The 17,430-nt window shown below is 29.5% G+C and overlaps 2 protein-coding genes across 2 annotated transcripts; one reads left to right on the top strand and one right to left on the bottom strand.

The window, feature by feature from the left end:
• The first annotated feature begins 1,592 nt into the window (after positions 1-1,592).
• Positions 1,593-2,686, top strand: LOC107908218 (transcription factor HEC2). Its single transcript, XM_016835458.2, has one exon. It carries the CDS (start codon positions 1,858-1,860, stop codon positions 2,539-2,541), a length of 684 nt encoding a protein of 227 aa, XP_016690947.2. The 5' UTR covers positions 1,593-1,857; the 3' UTR covers positions 2,542-2,686.
• An 8,767-nt stretch (positions 2,687-11,453) lies between these two features.
• LOC107909324 (uncharacterized) lies at positions 11,454-12,987 on the bottom strand. The gene has a single exon (XM_016836806.2). It carries the CDS (start codon positions 12,858-12,860, stop codon positions 11,664-11,666), a length of 1,197 nt encoding a protein of 398 aa, XP_016692295.1. The 5' UTR covers positions 12,861-12,987; the 3' UTR covers positions 11,454-11,663.
• Between the last annotated feature and the right edge of the window lie 4,443 nt (positions 12,988-17,430).

Genomic DNA, 17,430 nt, shown 5'->3' with positions numbered 1-17,430 from the left:
GTTAAGCAACAAAAGAAGAGCAACAAAACATAATGAAGTAAAAAAGATAAAAAAAAATTCAGCAGCCGAAGCCACCATTTGTAAACTTGGAGTTGCAGTGGACGAGGGTCACTGGCTCCTGCAATTGCTGCACCACCGTCACCCCTTCTTCTATCCACGTTGAAAAGTGTGCCAAAGGCAAAGCAATGATGAGAGAGATAATTACTAAGTAATAAAAATATCATAAAAGCACTGTTAAATTATATTTTATATTATTTATTTACTTATTTTTAATAAAAAATAAATTGTAATTCAATTTTTAATATAAAAATTTCCATAACGGTATAACATATATACGGTGCGTGTCTCTCAAAGTTACTGGAATCTTTATCAAGCTAAAAGATTGCTTGCTGTTCTGACAATGGAGTAATGTGTAGGGTTTCATGGTAAAAAAACAGACAAAAAAAAAAGGACAAGATATTTTTTTTAAGGCAAAAGCATGCAAAGCAAGTACTCAATGGCACACTCCAATAAAAAAACAAAGTGGTTCATGCACCTTCTTTGAACAATTATCCTTAAATCCAAGCCATCTAATTTGTGGGCCTAAATTGGATGAATCAATCTGATCGAGTTGGTGTTAAATAGATCGGAGGGTTGATAGAGTGAGTGAATTGAGTTTGCCCCGCATGATGGGCTGTCACTATCAGAGATCACATATTCAATCATAAATGAGTTTTTTTGGGGTTCAATTTTCTGGTTTTTAGTGCTTCTAATATATTTGATTTTAGGATTTAGTCCTTATTTTTCTTTTGGTGAACACCCAATGCTGGTAAGTCAAAAGCTGAGGTTGATAAGGGATTCATAGGATTTCAACCTAACACATCATACCTTTTCCTTTTGAAAGGCGTAAGGCATCCTTGTTATCTTAATTTTATCATTTCAATTAAAGTCCTATCTCTTTCTTTTTATAAAATCATTAGATAGTATATATTATTGTTGATTATTCCGGTTAAAATTCTAACTTAGACTTAGGAGTGAATGCAAAAGAGGCAAGCAAGGGCCTTAGCCCCAGAAATATAAAATTGCATTTTAACTCTTTTAAAAATTATTAAATTGTAAATTTATATGTAGTAAAGTTGTATTTTGGTCCTAAAAATGAAAAAAAAATTAATTTGTTTAGTCCTTTTAAAAAATGAAATCATAAAATAATACATGATTTTTTTATAATTATAAACTAATACGTGATAATATTATATTTTGACCTTTCAAAAGTTTATGATTCAACCCGGTCCCTCTTAAAAAAAATTCTAGATTTGCCTCTACTTGGATTTTTTGTAAAAAGCATATCATGTGATGGGATAGAATGAGTATTTTAAAGAAAAATGTACATCAATATTTTAACTGTAATAACTATTTGAATTACCTAATCATAGAAATAAAAATACCAAATTGTGACAAAGTAAAAAGACTAAAACCCAAGTAAGAGCAAAGTAAGAGGACCAAAACTGGAATTTAACCTTTTCTGGGAGAGGGAAGTTTCCTGCAAGCTTTGCATGAATTTAAAATATATATATTGGTCACAAGTTGCTATAAAAAGCCCTTTCTACTTCCTTCTTTGATATTAGTAGTACTTTTTAAATCACTTTTTTCAGTTTTCTCCATATCTCTCCTTATCTTTATCTCTGCACACATTTGATTTCATAAAAAAGAAAAAGAAAAAGAAAAGAAAACCCTAATTCTATCACAGCTATCATCACCTTCCTCTGTCAGCTCCTCTCCATCCCTCTGCCATTCAATCTTTCAGCCCATCTCTCTTTCCTTCACTCAAATCACACCCTCAAAGTAGCAGATAATACAGATATATTTGAGTGAGATTCAATGGATGTTGACATGATCAAATCTTCATCAACCGAAGATGATCATCACATGGACATGATGACAATGATGATGCAAATGGAGAAGCTTCCTGAATTCTGTGAGCCACCGCCCGAAAGCTCCACCACTGTGTTGCCTATTTACCCTAACCCTATTCATGACCCTTTCATGGCCTTACCATTTCCAGTTCAAGAATCCATGGCTGCTCCACCACCACCTTATCAACCCAACAAGTTCAAGTACCCATCATATCCTGATAAGAAAAACTCCATGGCAGCAATGCGGGAGATGATTTTTCGTATAGCAGCAATGCAACCTATTCATATAGACCCTGAATCCATTAAGCCACCCAAAAGAAGGAACGTTAAGATCTCTAAAGATCCACAAAGTGTAGCCGCTAGGCATAGAAGGGAAAGGATAAGTGAACGGATAAGGATACTGCAAAGACTTGTACCAGGAGGGACTAAAATGGATACTGCTTCAATGTTAGACGAAGCTATACATTACGTTAAGTTCTTGAAGAAACAAGTGCAGTCTTTGGAACAAGCTGCTGTTAATAGACCAATGGGGATTGGGTTTCCAAGTGGAGCAACAATGGCTAATGTGGGTTATTCTTCATTGATGAAAGCTTGTCAGCCACCATCTCATCATCATCAAGGTGTGGGCAATATGCAGATGCTTAGATAAGGGGAAAGGGAATTTAGAATTTTAGATTTGATTTGTGTAATGGGCTAAAGGTGTTGGGGTTTTTTTTTTTTTTTTTCAGTTGTTGTTAGTGCAACAAAGAATTTTCATAATTGTATGCTTTCATTATCTATGGATTAATGCTTTTTATTATCAGCAAAACATGCCAATAACTTCAAGAATCATATGGAGTTTAATACTGATAATATATATATAAATTATGAACAAATATTGGTGCTTAAGGAGAATAATTAATAAGAGATATTTCCTTCTTCCATGCATGAAAATTCCTTTTATTTTGAGAGTTACCTCTCATAGCGCAAAGCTTATATATATATATATAAATCTGACGTGATCATAAGAAGATTGACAGAGAGAGCAATGGCTGTTTCTTTTTTCTTTGCAGTTCCTTTTCATTCTCAAAAGTTTTCAACTTTCTTTTTCACTCAAAAGAATTTCTCTAACAAAATATTGCTTTGTTTCTCTCTCTGAAGTTATATGAATTCTCTCTAGAAAATTGAAAGATCCTAACCATGGGTCTCTCATAAAATCAAAATTTGAAGCAACTAATCATAGCTTTTCATTAAAATGAAAAATCATAAATCATATCTTGCATAATATATATTTTTAGTTACTACATCGTGAAATTTACCTTAACATTCAACATCTCTTATAGATTGATTATTAAAAACATGAAGTTCAGTCGCCCAGCATCTAATCCATTTAGTCATCGCATCAATAGTTATATTTGTTGTTCTTGGTACTTATTTTATTTCTGCCTTTCAGTTCTTCTCCATTTAATTTCTAATTTTCAGTCTCAGTTTCGGTAACTCCACCCTCTTTGGTCCAAATATTAAATCTACCGCTACTTTACAATCCAACAGCAGCTGACGCACCCCTTTATCCCAACTTGTTTTTATTTGATAGGTAGATTTTATTAATGGGTTAATATTTAATGTGGTAGTGTTTGATTCTATACTTTAAGATGATGATATATCCTTTCAATATAAAATCAATTGAATTTATTTTTAATAATTTTGGATAATATATTATCATTTAATTAACTTTGAATTATTTATATAATTTTTTAAAAGGCGAGTATTTGGTATATTAATAGTGTAATTATTTTTATTTAATAAGTAATTTTAAAAAATTGACATATGTAGTACTTTTTAAAATATTTATTTTATCAATATTTTGCTATATCTTATAGGATACTTAACAATCCCCTAATCTTATTTGTGAAGTCTAAAAACTTCGCTCATAATTTCTCTTTATAAAAAATAATTAAATATTAAAAATTATATTTTATTTGTACTATATAAAATATGTTAAAAAATTAAATTACGTGGTTATTGCAATTTATTTAGTCATCAATTTTAAAAATTGATAATAAATTAAGATGATCAAATAAAACTAAATATTAAAAAAATATTATAATTGGATTTTTGTGTAATTATAAGTAATTATATATAGAGGAGTTATATATGTCATATATATATATGTGTGTGTGCACGGGCGTATAGATGTGTTCCTATGTTGAGCACAGTTTAATTTTTTTAAAAAAAATTCAAACTTAGACCCGAGCTGGTCTGACTTGGCCATTCTAAATAGCTCGTTTCATTATTTAAATATAATAAAATATTAATATTGTATAATTTTATATTAATACATATATTTATAATTAAGGTTAAATAAAATTATATTTAAAAATATTTAATTTAAATTTAGGTTGAGTTGGGCCTAGGATAAAACATCATTATCCAAGCCCGTCTCGAGTCGACCACCCAATGAATAAGTCTACACAAATATGGCATGTTTGGTAATCATTGTAATCAATGGGTCCTATTGAATTGAAACACCCCGTTACACTCTTTGATCTTTTGTACTTATGGTGAGATTGAAAATTGAAAAAAATTATATGTTTCATTTTTTTATAGATTTTTCATTATATTTTAAAATGTAATTATATTTAACTTTACAAACACAGCTACCTTATTATTGTATACCAATGTAATTAACTAAATCCAACCAATTAATGGCCACTTTAAAATGGAAATTGATGTGGTAATGCAAATCTCATCAGCATGAGGTGGTATTATGATCAGCGTTCACTTGCATCTTCAATAAAGAAGACATCCAAAAAAGAAAAACCCATTTTTTTTATTTTTCTATTTTGGTTAGGTCTCAATATTATTAAATGAAGTGAACGTGGGAGGTAGGTTGCCTCCCAAGGCAGGGTCGACTCGTTTTAGTGTTCATGTCTCAAGGATCATGCCTCACTTAATCAATTCCATAACAACACATTTTTTTTTGAATAAATTTATTAAAAATGGAAATGGTCAAACCTAATCTCATCAAAATAGACCCATGTGAGATATCCCACTAAGGTCCCAACATCCCCACACAAAGGGCTTTTGATTATTGGAGAAGGGTAAGTATTTTTCCTACAAGGCAATGTTCATTGCACCCTTCTCTCTTTCTGACACATTCTATCTTCTGTTTTAACTTTTCATATAAATCCATTTTATCAATCTACTTTCTGCTTTCCCTTCCTTTTAAGATAAGTTCTCATGTTCTTTGTGACAGGATAAATGGGTATATATTCATGGAAGTTTCAATTTCTATAGTTGGTCTTACTTGCAATATTTTAATATTTAATCTCTAACTATATTCCTTATAGGGTGAAAATAGAACAAGTTTAGAGGATTAAAATTGAATTATAAATTTTCAGAAGAGTTAAAAAGTAACATTATTATATTAATTTATAATTTTTTTAAATTTTTAAAGATTTTAGAAGTACTTCTATTACTTACAATTAAGATCAACTAGTATACTTGTAACATTGAATAATTAGCTGAACTCTTACCAATGTTCTTTAAATCGGATTGGAGGTCAAATCGATAAGGTCATCAACTCATCGGTTCGATTAAAAAATTATTAAAATTTTAAAAAATTCAGAAATCCCGATTCAATCGGTTTGTACCATTTCTCTATCTAACTGATTTAAAATCACTTTCCAAATTGATCTCGAGCTAATTCCCAATCGGTTGATCCAATTCAATTCAAACAATATTGACTCAAACCATCCAATAATCTTGAATAAACTTATCTAAAACCTTAAAATACCCATGAAAATTTTCCTTTTATCATTAAGTACATTCGAGACTCTAGAATTTAAATATTTTTAGAATATGAATCTATTAAGTGTCCTAATTTGAAACACCAAAAAGCCTTCTTAGTTTTTTTTTTCTTTCATTTAGACACAAAATTGTAAACATGATCATTGAGATTTATTTTTAGAGGTATTTTAGTATGAAAGAGGGATTTCTCCAAATTAACAGTTTTTTTATACATTACAATTTGAAAAGAAGAATTACATCAACAGATTTAAATCTTGGAAATCGAAAATACGAAACAAAAAGTTTAACCACTGTTCCTTAACCCTGTTGGCTCGCCAAATTATAAATTGTGAATGATTTGATAAGTTATTATTTTATTTTTAATGTTCATAGGAAGAGAAAATTAAATGATGAGCAATAAAATTTTGGGAGGTGGTGAGGCTATAAATGAAGAAATTGGAGTGAGAAACCTCCAAATGCAAGACATGTATTATATTAATAGATGAAGAAAAGACAATAAAAGGGTTGGTTGGTTTGGTATTGGCTTTAAAGGGAGGAAGGTGTGGAGGTTTTTGGACCGAAATTCTTCTTCTATTCCATGTCGCTTATGCAAGGTGAAATGCATGAAGATGTTGTAAGATCTCTGACAACACATATTCCGATAACTTTTGTTCATGTCTTCTTTTATATTATTTAAGTTATTGCATATTTTAAAGAAGAATTAGAATCTCATTGAAGCCGAAAGCCATTCATTGTTTGTTCAATTTCCTTGTGAGCATAATGGGCTTTTAAGTTATGAATAAAGAAGGTTTAGTTTCAGTCCTACTTAAAAGCCCCCAACTAACCATGTCTTGACAGGAACATGGGGCTCTGGGTTTTGCTACATTTTTTTAGTTTCAGCCCAAATCTTACATAATTGGTCAAGTTTTACAATTAATCAAAGTTGACACATTTCCCAATTAATTTATGAAGAGTGAATATGGGACCAACCAACTTTAACTTAAGTTAAGAGCAGCCTTTATTTATGTTAAATTTCCTGTATGTGCAGCCATGATGAAGGGAACAAATCCACAATATCTCCAAACATTGCTACAAAAGGGTAGATTTTTTCAGCCAAAAATTACATGAACCTGTTTTTATATATATAGATCTGTACAGCATTTATTTACATTGGGGTAGTAAATGTAATCTGTTACATTTTGTAGGAAATTAATAATTTGAGAGTATTATACAAGACATGTCATATTCTTCTGCTTTGCCTTTTCTGCTCTGTGCAGAGCAATTGTAGTACATGTCCAACTTATATTAAGACATCATTCATTGACATTTAAGCCCGTGAAATTATCGTATAATTTCTTGTATTAAGAAAGGGTAATTAAAGAAATGGTAATTTAATTCCTGTACGTCAAATGAAAGAGCAAATTGATCATTTCTGTTAAAAAATTCATTCCTTTGTACTATTAAAAACTGATATGATTGATAAAAAAAATCAAACAGTAACATGTGGTATGTCACGTGCACCTCATATCAACGTACAAAGACTATTTTTTAATAGTAGAATGGATGTAATTTAATAGAATGATCAATTTGTTCTTTCATCTAATGTAGATAAACTATTTTGCACATTGTATGAGTAGAAGGGACAAAATATAATTTGACACCTAGTATAGGGGCCTCCATAATACTTCTACTCATTTAAGCGATTTAGCAAGGTTCCTGGTAAAAATATCATGGAGGCCCCTATACTAGGTGCCAAATTACATTTTACCCCCAATTTACTCATTAATCTAATGTACATTAACTAATTTAATTATTTTTTGAAGAGAAAGTAAATTACGTTTTTACTCATATAAAAAACTCCATGATTCTTTTACTGGTTATGATAAATATGTAAAACAACTTGTTATACTAAGTTAAAAACCCGAATTTGAAAAAAAAAAAGAACACCCCCAAAAATTGACTTTTTGCTGTTCAATTTTGGCATACATCTTTATTTTAAATAAGTTGAAGTTGTATGGGACTTTTTTTCATGTACTAAAACTAAAGTGATAGTTTAGTCAATTCATACACACTGAGAAAACATGGAAACAGTTTTATGAAATGTGAGCCAAGGAGAAAATGGAAACACAGTCTACGAGGGACCAAACAACAAACTGTAAAGACACATGGGAGCCATTGACAAATTAACAAAAGTTGTCCTTTACAATAATTATTAACCCAACAGCAATCACTTTCATGACAACGTAAGGTCTGTATTAAAAAGGGTTTTGACAAATCTCAATCCCCCAATCACCGTTGATACAACGGTCGGAATATGTTCTATTTTTATAAATGATGATCCAACTTTGATAAGGTGAGAGTTTATATTTTTTTATTTATTATGTTAAAATACCTATCAACTTATCTCTTTTTAAATTTACAAATCACTGATAATATTATGTTGATATAGTGCATACATAAATAATTATATTAATTTATTATGAAAATAAATATATGTATGTATTTATTTAAATGTGTATAATTGAATTAAAATCAAAATTTTATGTATACATATGAATTATAAATTAAATATTACGTGTATAATTATATCAAATTATATATTGAATCAGAATTTATGTATAAATTTAATATTTATCTCATTTTTAAATTCGTCCCTTAAATTAGCTCTTACTCGAAATCCTATGGTTAGACCTTCATTTAGCATATAATCTTATTGATTTATGAACTTTTTCAATTTTAGGCCCAACATGATGAAATTAAATCTCGAATTAATTATTACATTTGAGTAAGCAAGGTTTATAGAGGAATGATAAAAGGCTGTCACGAGAAGTGCAGCCATATGAAGAAGGGGGGAGGCTAAAGTACATTTTCTCTTTAATAAAATCCCACGTAAATATATATATGTGCCACCTCCACTTGTATGATGTATTTGCATATGAGCTCATATATATATATATATGCGTGCACTGTGCACATGTTGTCGTTTAGCACATGAAAGAGGTGAATGGCGGTGGGGATATTGGCACGTGACACCGCACCAACGGTCGGTTATGGTGGTGGACGGTGGCGTTGCAATCACCGTAGCTCCATTTAAATGTCTGTCTCAGTTCACTACACTTGGTATATTGGGCGTTATTAAATCTACCACTGTTTAATAGTTTCATTACTCGCTTGACTCAAATATAAAAGTATAATTTTGAAAATTATTGTTATAATTTTTTCTATTTATTTTTAAATGTAAATACATATTTAAACCTAAAAAATATGAAATTTTTTATAGCATAGTATTATATTTTTACCTTTTAATAATTATATATAAAATAAAATAAAATAGTAATTTCGGGGTAGAGCAAGACAAACAATTATCAAACAGTTTTATACCCAATCCACTCCGCTCGACCTCAAATTCATTTTTCAAAAAACGAAAATTCTTCTGTTTAAAACGAATCGATTCAAAATTCATGGACGGTTTAGATTTACCATTCCTATTATAGACTTCGAATACTTTTATTCAAATAAAAACCTCTTAATAAGGTGATTTTAGGATTCTACCACAATTTAAATTAAGGTATTGTCTCAGTAGCATTTTCTTCTGCTAAAAGATTTCCTTTATTGGTTTGGGCTTTTAAGTTTTATTATTTATGTTTTCGGTGATCTAATTATAGTCAGCAAAACATATGTTTTAAAGTCGCATCATAGTTTTTTAATTATAATTTTTATTTTAAATATTTAAAATAAAAATTTTGTAATTTAAGCACCTATATTACATAGTTCGGTCACTCCTATTAAAATCACAAACGGTATAACAACAATTTTAGGCCTCAATTTTTACATTTTATATCGATTTAATCATAAGAAAATTAACCCTCAAAATTTACAAAATGTTCTCAATTTGATCTTAATTCTAAAAAAATTAAAAGAAATATGTAAAGATAGATAAATATTTTTTTAAATACAGAAAAATAAATAATAAATAATAAATAATAAATTTAAATTTTATATTAATATTAAATAAAATAAAAATCCCCTCAACCCATAACTATGTAACGTGGGTACTTAAATTGCAATTATTTTATTTTGGATACCTAAAATGAATATTTTTATAGTTATAAGTATAGTTTACCTTTTTTTTATTATGCAACACCAAAGATTTAATATATTATTTGGTACTTGAATTTGATATTCTTTTAAGTTTTATGATTGTATTTTTGAGGTCTAATGAGGTATCTGTATTTAACAAAAGTTATACATTTCAATATTTGAAGATAAATGTTAAAATTTTAGTGTTTAATTCGAGTTTTAAGATTATTTCAATAAAAATTAATTGCTAGTATTATTAGATTTGAATTTTCATGATTTTGTTAATCGAATAAATTTAGTGTTAATTGTGAATTTGTTTAATTTATTAAATACAATATGACGTATGTGATTTTTTTTCTTCGAGTTTTAGGTTTGATTTAATGGAACGTTAAATGTTAATATCATTAGTTAATTATGAATTTTTAGCAAATGAATCCTAAAACTTGAATTAAATACTAATAATTTATACCGTTATCTTTTGGTAACAAAAAATTATACTATTAACCGAGAAAAAACTAATTACACCGTTATCTTTAGGTAACAAAACATATAACTTTACCAAATTCAAACATTACACCGCAAAAAAAAAACAATTATCACATTAAAGAGATTGTGAAACTGAGAGCAGTTAGTTAATCTCACAAGACATAAACATATTGTATTTGCAAATTTGCCCTTCAACTTTCATTAAAATTCAATTCACTGACAAAATTTAAAATTGAATCGGATATGGGATTTTGTTTTGGGATTTCTTTTTATAGCCACAGCTTTGTTGGGGGTTGAAAACACACAGACATCCTCGTTGTTTTCGTCTCTTTAAAAGCTAAACGGTGAGAAGGATTCGGTGTCAGGTTTCAGTGTGAAAATGGGGAAGCTCCCATTATCTCTGTTTTTTCTTACCTCAAGTTCCGAGAGGATTGAATTATAAAATATTAATAAAATTCGAAAGTACATTAAATTTTATTATTAGTCCTTGTACGACAATAAGTTCAATTTTTCGAATTTTAAGTGTTGATTGTCCGAAATAAAAACATACAAGCTCTTAGATGTAATACAAAGGTATGGGCTCAAATTTTATCAAACTTAAATGCTTAAATTTACTTGATAGGTAACTTTTGCATCATAAATGGTTCAATTCAACGAGATAATAACTTTATACGGTTTTTAGTAAAATTGAGAAATAAAATCCCGACTTGGGATAATATTGAACTTATTGAAGAATTTGTTACTTCTTGATAAACAATACATTACAAATTTCTCTTGAAAGAGTTGAAAGTCCTCAACAAAATTGTAGCAACTAAATTGTTAGGTCAAATTCTCTATTAATCTCGTATTATATATAAGTTGTAGATTATAATTTGTTCTCCAATTTGAACCTTTTAGTCTTGTAATTTTTGAAATTTGAAATTTAAGTCCTAAATCTTTAAATCTAATAGCTAAAATAATGTGTTTTTTGTAAATACTATGTAGAAATAATAAGTTGACATAATATTATACATGTAATAATATATTTTTAAAAATAATATTTTAATCATAAATTTAATGTCTAATATTTGAATTAGAATAGAATTTTTAAAATTTATATTACTAAGCCAATTGAGTTTTAATTCGATTTGCATGATGTAAATTCGAGTGTGTTGAAGTGCATTATCCTCCTCACAAGGAAAAACCATAAATTTGAGCAAAGATAGAAAAGAAATTCCATAAAATATGTAAAGCTGTAAACAACAAAAATAACCATCTTTTCATTAATTGTTTATATTAAATTATGAACAACAATTTGATTTTTACATTTTTTTTTCTATTTTTCATGGTACAATGTGTTATTACTTACCCTATATTTTATTTTAATAATTCTTTTTACCCAACCCCCAAAATTTTTTAAAAAGACAAGAAAAAAGAAAAAAAATTGAACCAATCTCATTACCGGATAACTGATTCACCAAGTTTCCCAATTTTTAGTACGAGCTCAGGGGATAATTTCTTAGCCGGTTTCTTTTCCTTTTCCGGTCGATAATCAAAACCTAGTGTTTCCGAAACTTCTTCGGAGCTCCATCCAGCTTTTCGGAGCGAATCCGAGAACCGATCCATTTTCAAAAGAAGCGCATCGAGAACCGCTTGATTATCCAATAAAACCATCTCTTCTTCGAAAAACCCAGATGCTGACACATGTACGATCTCTGCAATATCGGACTCGCTCCACCCGCTTTTTCTAAGAACCGACCCGATTTGCTCGATGTAATCCTCGACCCATTTCGGAATTCCGGTTCTCGGCAGATCGAAATACGTCTCGGGCGATGAATCCGAGGGTGAAGACGATGAGTTTCTCCGGCGCCGATCAACCGCCGCGTCGCTCCAGAACTCTACCCATCTAGGGGTTCGAGTGCCGGTAAGGAAACCGGCATCCATACTACGCCTGGATACGTCGGTGGACGACCCGGCTAATTTTTCGCTAACCGATCTCTGTTTCTTCAACGATTCCGGGTCGGATTCGGAGGTCCGGAAAAAGGATTCCCTGTCGAAAAAGCTGGATATATCAAATCCGCAACAGAAAATCCGGGTTTCGTCGATGAAGAAAATCGGGTTACCGGCTAAAGACGGGTTACATGGAATATAGCAGTGACTAAAAATGGGGATTAAAAGGGGAGCTCTTTTAAGTGCATTCCTCGCCACCCGTAAAGCTTTTTCAGGGTTTGAAGGTCTTGGACCCCAAGATTTGGACCATAAAGTGTTACGGGCTATCTGAAAAGAAATTGCAACGATGGGAAGATCAAGGGAAGCCCGAAGATAAGGTCGGGCTCCATTGGATCGCCAATCGGGAAAACCAGCACCCACCGGCAAACCGGCTGATAATATAGCCCGGAGGTCAGGGGGGAAAACAAAACCAAACTCAGCTTCCGCCCGAGCGAACTCAGCGTCGGATAAACCCGGTTGTACTTTGAAACCCGAATCACGTAAATGGCTTACAACTTTATCCGCTAAAGAAGAGAAAGATTGAAGACCGTTGCGAACAGGGTGGGAAGTCGCCGTTGAAGGAGCGGAAGCCCGAGCTGAGAGACGGCGTAAGCCGGCTATATGGGCCGGATTTAGACCGGACATCCTCCGATCTACGTCGACCATTATTGGTTTAATAACCAGTTCTCGTGGAGACGCTGCCGTTTAAGAAAAGGGACTTTTTGGAACCTTATTTTACAGAGAAAAGTGAAGTGAAGAATGGGAGTTAGGGGCTTAAACTTAAAGAAATGTAGGAGGGATGGTATATATATAGCTGTTTTCAACGATGGGCCTACCTTTGAGATTCTGCTACTGTTTTCTTTACCAATATCTTAGAAAATGATTTTTTTTTTAATTTCTTAAATCCAAGTTGTTTATACGGTAGTTACACATTTATCGAATATTTATAAGGGCAAAAAAAAAAGAAAAAAACTTATAAATAAATACTAATAATTTTATTTAAACGTAAACTAAAAATTTAAAATTTGAAACCCAATGATATAAACTTGAAATTTGAAACTCGAGAAAAATAGTAATTTTAATTAATATTTAAATAAAATTAACAGTATTTATTTATAAGTGATGAGGTGTCGTGTTATTCAATAATTGTCTATAAAATTCATTCGTTGATAACACATTAATTATTATTTTGATTTATAAATATAATTTATTTCATAAGTTACATTATTTGAAAATCAATTTTAAAAAAAATAATAATTAAGCTTAATACATATGGGTACCTGAGTTTGGCAACTTTTTCTAATGGTATACTTGTGTTAATTTTTTTGTTCAATCTGGTACATGTATTTGACAAATACTATATATTTTTGTACCCAAAGGTAATAATATTAATTTTTTAGTATTTAATTCGGGTTTAAATGTTGATTTGATGAAAATTTATAATTAGCTAATAATATTAGAAATTAACTTTCACCAAATTAACTCTAAAATGCGAATTAAATCACATCCATTGGATTGTATTTGACAAATTAAAAAATAAATAAATAAATAAATTCACAATTAGTATTAAATTTATTATATCAAAAAAATCATGAAAAAATTGAACATAATAATATTAGCAATTAACTTCCATCAGATCAACCCTAAATCTAGATTAGACACACAAAATTTAATATCACTACCTTTGAAAATATTATTTGATTATTTGGTAAAGTATGGTTTATGTGTTGGATAAAATCTACTATTTTAAAAAAAGAAATAAGATTTGATATCCTTAACCATCAATTAACCTTTATACGATTCCTTAATTTAATCCCTTTAATTAAATTAATAAAAAGAAAGAAAGGTTTGTGTTTTGTTTAAGTTAGTGTTAAATGCAAACCTTTTGCTTGGTTGGGTCAATTTGGGGTCCTGTTTGCAATCATCAATTAGCTCCACATTCATAATCACACACTCTTCTTCTCTAACGTTTACATTTTTTTACTTCATTTTTAATCTTGGTTGGGTGCTCCTAAATAGGATTACAATTTTTTAGGTAAATTTATTTTAAAATTGTACGTTAAATAAATCAAAATTTTTATCTATTTCTACTATTAAAAACTGGTGTGGTTTACGAAATAATATGATAGTTACACATGGTGTGTCACGTGTACCTCATGTTGATGTACATGGACTAATTTTTAGTAATAGAAATGGATAAAATTTTTAACAGAATGACTGATTTGCTCATCAATCTAATATACTAGGACTAATTTACTCATTTTTTAAGTAGGGAGAAAATACAATTCGACTTTTAATACAAGAATCTCCAATTACCTAATTTAATACGAATTATCATGAAATTTATCTACGAATACATGTATTTCTCTCAATTTGAGTAGGGTGCTTTCAATGAAAGAAAGACTTTGGGGTTTAGACCCGTGGGATACCAATTTGCAAGGACCAAATTATAGCAACAACAAAGGTTTGAGATTAGATTTGTAGGGCTTTAAAAGGGGAGAGAGGATGGACCAAATGGCCGGCAATATGGTCACCAAGTATTAAAATCACAAGCTACAAAAAAAAGAGAGTCTAGGAGACCGGTCATGAAATGCTGTGTGAATGTGAAACCATAGGGGCAATTAGCTGCCATTGTCCTATATATGAAGCTAGTGGGGGTCCGAGGACTGAAAAGTAGTGGTCATGAAGGATTGCTTATTGTCTTCCTCATTAGGGTTTTCATATATGTTCCCTTTGATCATCAATAAGTCAAACCATCCTCCTTCTACCATGGTCAATTAACGTTCACACAATAAACGAATTTGACAAAGGATGACAACAACATCAAACATTATTGGTAAGAGTGAGTATTCGGTCGAATCAAATAAAAAAAATTCAAGTTAATGAGTTTTATTATATAAATATTTTGATTTTTTTTTATAATTTTTATTGAGAGAGACTATTTTACTCATTTTCAAAATTGACAGAGATCGAAGGGGTTTTTACACCAATCTGTTATTCGAATTGTAAAATTCAACTCGATTCGAACTCATAACTCGAATTACTTATTTGAGTTGACTTGAAAAAATAGAATAACTCAATACGATTAACTTGAAATGCAAGTTTTTCGAATCGAATCGAGTTTTGCTCACTCCTAATTATTGGCATAAGAGTGAGTATATGAGCTAGAAATGTCCGTTGGTCAAGCCGAATCCATGTATGGTATTAACATACTATTTATTTAAGCGTTTTATTGAGTTGGTATCATTCTTAACTGGGCCACGAATTCAATTATGAAATTACAAAAACACCTTTATTTTAAATTATAATTAATATTATTATGATGACACTTTTGTCTTTTCATACTTTTATATCATCTTTAAATAAAACAATTAACAGTTAAAAATCCAAGGATTGAACATGTGTTCAATAGTACTAAAACATAAGTTCATTGCCACTCGACCTATATTTATTATTTTAATATTTTCTTTCACTCACATCATGAGTGTGATAAAATCTAATAATTGTTTAAGTTTATTCCAACTTGAAAAATGAATCTTAAATTTTGTTCAATCTTACCCATAATTATAAATCTTTAATTCAAGCTTGCTTGGATCTTAAAAAATATTTTTATTTAATATATAGTAATCTTATATATTTTTTGTTTTGTTTAATTAACATAGTTTTAATATTTACATTATAGTATTATATATTTAATTTTTATATGATATAAATTACATCGTATATAAAAAAAATAAAAAGTAGAATAAAACTATAAAAGGGCTCGGCTTAGAATTGAGCCTTGAATGTAAAAATTCAAATATAATTCATATTTAATTTTTTTTATCTAATTTTATATTTCGAGCCTAATATTTTTATCTAGACTTTTTAAAATATTATATGAATTTTTAGACTTGAATAAATTTTGAGATATTTAATATGAAGCAGATGAACTAAATTTAGGGTTGATATTTCGTTTCGTTTTGGAGGTGCTCTAATTTTCATAACAAAATTCAGTTGGTTTTTGTTTGTTTCTTGGCAAACTGATGGATTTAAATGATCTTTGAGTTTGAGATTCTAAAAGGAACAAAGCAATCACTATATTGGTGCGAAATAAGTGACCAAAATGGTCCGCAAGAATGATTCCAGCTAGTAGCTATGCCCCTTTTCTAGGTCTCTTAGCTATAGTGGAATTTGCATTGTCACTATTAGAGAACCCACTTGTCAACATATGCACCCGTAAGGATTTGAGTGAAAATATAAATTTAAAAAATAGATTTTGACAAAAAAAATCGTTTAAAAAATAAGTTAGGCCTTGAGTAAGGCTTTTTGACATGAGCTCGACCTAGCCCAGCCCGAATATACAAAATATTTATTTTTTTATTATTTTGTTGCTATTTTCTTGTTATTTTTTTTCACTATTTTACTACCATTTCACTATTATATTGCTACTATTTTATTGTTATTGTATAACTCTTGTTTTATTATTAATTTTGTTACTATTTTAGAGGCATTTGCTTATTAAGTTGTATCTATCTTAATATTATTTAAGTATACATATTTTTTTAAATTTATTTTCAATTTATCGGAAAACATTTGTTTTAATGTTTTAGTATTTTTGATGTATTATATATATTTTTAAAAATTGTATAAAAAATTAATATGGGTGGGTCAAGCTAAGATTGGGTTTTAGCATTTTTATCCGGACCGATCTTAGACAAAATTGTAGACCCATTTTTGAGCTGAGCCTAACAAATGGACCTAAAATTTTGGTTGGCCCAACTCGACCTTTGGACACCTCTAATCACGGTTTACAAAATTGTACGTTGACAGAGTTAAAGTCTCAATTTTTTTTATTATATATGTCTTTTGAGAAATATTAAACAATATTGGAGTATCTAATAATATCATCCAAGTTATTTGATAAATTGATAGTGAGATTTATAAATTGGGTTAATCACATTAGATATCTTCAACTTATAGTTAAAAGATTTCTAAAATTTCAAAATATTTTAACTGAATTCTTAAAGTTACGTGTACTTATCACATGAACAATTTTTTTTGACATATTGAAGAAAAGAAATAACTTTTCTAAACTCTAATGATGATGTGATTTTTTCCCAAATAAATCAAGTCTAAATTGTTCATGTGATAGGTACACATGTTTACAAGTTAATCTACATATTTAAAAAATATTCCGCATTAGACCCAAATTAGTGTTTAACAATTGATGGTTAGGTTGACAAAAGATTTGATT

The sequence above is a fragment of the Gossypium hirsutum genome, chromosome D03, assembly GCF_007990345.1.
Source record: "Gossypium hirsutum isolate 1008001.06 chromosome D03, Gossypium_hirsutum_v2.1, whole genome shotgun sequence".
Lineage (NCBI taxonomy): Eukaryota > Viridiplantae > Streptophyta > Magnoliopsida > Malvales > Malvaceae > Gossypium > Gossypium hirsutum.
Note: the sequence above shows the minus strand (reverse complement) of the source record. Positions and strands in the feature narration are given on the sequence as shown.